The sequence below is a fragment of the Halyomorpha halys genome, unplaced genomic scaffold, assembly GCF_000696795.3.
Source record: "Halyomorpha halys isolate HHAL.00 unplaced genomic scaffold, Hhal_1.1 Scaffold244.1, whole genome shotgun sequence".
NCBI classification, from domain to species: domain Eukaryota; kingdom Metazoa; phylum Arthropoda; class Insecta; order Hemiptera; family Pentatomidae; genus Halyomorpha; species Halyomorpha halys.
Window position 1 is genome coordinate 594,770 of NW_027110917.1, and position 2,343 is coordinate 597,112.

A 2,343-nucleotide genomic window follows, 5' to 3' on the forward strand; every position below is an offset into this window, starting at 1 on the left:
GACCGTTTTCGAAATATGAGCGTGTTAAGAAAAATTAAGCCCATGCATAATATTTGTACTATACCATGTTAACACTAAGCCCTAACTTTCTTCAGGCTTTTAAAAAATCGGACTACCCGTTTACAAAATATAAGCAAATAGAGTGATCAAAAAATATATAAAAAAGCCAATATGGGATCAATTAAGCACCGACCCCCAGAATACCTGAAAATTTGATTAAAAAAAAAACATTTTAAGAACAAAAAAAAAGCAATAAAATTAAGAAATATTGTTGTAGACGTTAGTTTTGTGCAGGGATATTATAATACTCATAAAATTTATTATTAATAATGTATTATTTATTATAGTAGGAGGTATACTTACCCACCAGGTCCACTATGGTCCATTGGGACTGTTTATTCTCTTTGCTTAAGTAGAATTCGTCAGAGCTGTAGATCGAAATGCTCAAGCTCTGCGTACTATCATTCCTAAACAAATATTATACCTTTATTACTTAGGCCAACAAATTTCTTTTGTATGTGTCTTTATACTGTAAGAAATTAACATTGATTCTATACTTAAAATGATTAACAAACCTTCATTTGTTGCTTATAAATAGAAACCTGCTTTTGTAAAGTAAAAAACCTAATATATGCAAAATCGTACAGTAAAACCTCAAAATATGTATAAAACACCCAAATCGTGCAATAATCAACTTTCTTGTTATATTTATAATATTAATACATAGAAAGCATATCTAACCTTTAAATCAAATTAGATGTATTCCTCTATGTATTTTCCACATTAGTTCAAGCATAACATTAAATTTTATGCAACAAAATCAAAATACGTATTTTCTCCATTCACCTTTTGTGAATAATATTGAAAAAATATTTGATATCAATGAAAAAAGATAAATTTAAAATTATATCGTCTCAATACAATCGAAAGATTCTAATCCCAAGATTAAAAACTTGAAAAGATGTGATCTACATTCGTTACTTATTTTATTAATTTTTACCTAGATTGGGTGCTGCTGATGGTTTTGCCAAATATGAAAGCATTGTAGTTAATCTCACTGCAAGACGGGTAGCAATTACAAAACGTTTTGCCTCGCCTCTCCCACCAATCTACAAAAATACCTTCGTAAATAATAATTATATGATGATGTATGTGTTCATATTTTTTTTTTTATTTAGTGAGTTGATAATTCAAGAAGTAAAGGAATGATTGGTGAATTGTATAAAATAAGTATTTCTATGAAAGTGAGCAGCATGAGGCAAAAGATTGTCTAGGTACCATAATGGATTTTTATTGCTCTAAACAATTAATTAATCGAAAATATTATTAGAAAGTTCCAAAATAAATTCTTTTGACTCTCAAATGTCAATAAATAATTGAAGGGTCAGAGGAATAAACCAGATAATTCACTTTTTTTTTTTTTAAAATAACTAACTGGTATCAATGGAATAAAAAGTCATGGCCTAAAAAAAAACCTGGCAGGAGGCATAAAATTCGAAAATAAAAACTTTGTGCTACGGTGCAGAGGCACGGAACCCGAGTACCGGCGTCGGTAGGGAATGCGAAAGCGGGTATCTCGGCGTCGTCATTATACGACCACAGTGCTGCAATAGTGGGAGACTTGGCCGTTGAAGCATTTACTACCACAAGATTAACCACAACAGAGGTGATGCAGAATCTTGGTGTGAATCGTGATGCGAAATCCAACTATACTTTGAAAAGTTAGAAACAGCCGCCCTTCCTATCGAAACAGCAGATGGCCACACTCAAACAAAGGAGCTTAGTCCACCAAGAAAAAAACCTGTTAAAAGCTAGGGGACAGTTACCACACCTTCTTTGGCGTACGATCAAAGGAGGAAAATGAAGAAAACCGCACAACCCAATATGCGCCATAACATAGATCGCCCTCAGAGAACGGCAGTTCAACATGGAGAACCAGAGCAGGAGCAATGGCAAGAAGTGCGAAAAAGATCCAGGAAGAAACCTCGCCCTAAGCCTCTGAGGCCTGACGCCGTAATTGTAAAAATATCAGATAGCCAGTCGCAGATGTCCTGCGAAAGGTAAGAGAAGATCCGGCGATGGTGGAGATGGAGCCTCTTCAATCACCTAGGTCCGGAAAATTAATAAAGGTGATCTGCTACTCCAATTGGATCGGAAGAAAGAGCAATCTCTTGCTGCACTAAAACGCTCAATGGAGGAAGTGCTTGGCGAACCGGTGAACTTGGACAGAGGAGTCCGAGATTTGGATGCTCACACCACCAAAGAGGAGGTTGCGGAAGCCTTAAAACCTCTCCTAGGTGAAGAGTCAGTGCCCACCACACCAGTAAAATCCATCCGTCAAGC

The 2,343-nt window shown here is 35.5% G+C and overlaps 1 protein-coding gene across 1 annotated transcript in view; it reads right to left on the reverse strand.

Annotated features, from left to right (window-relative positions):
• Window positions 1-2,343, reverse strand: part of LOC136796149 (pickpocket protein 28-like) — a 12,700-nt gene that overhangs the window by 3,294 nt on the left and 7,063 nt on the right. Inside the window, exons 6-7 of the mRNA XM_067049004.1 lie at window positions 1,001-1,109; window positions 364-467 (exon numbers count right to left, since the gene is read on the reverse strand). Coding sequence (XP_066905105.1) covers window positions 364-467; window positions 1,001-1,109 — 213 coding nt within the window. The remainder of the gene's footprint in view (window positions 1-363; window positions 468-1,000; window positions 1,110-2,343) is intronic.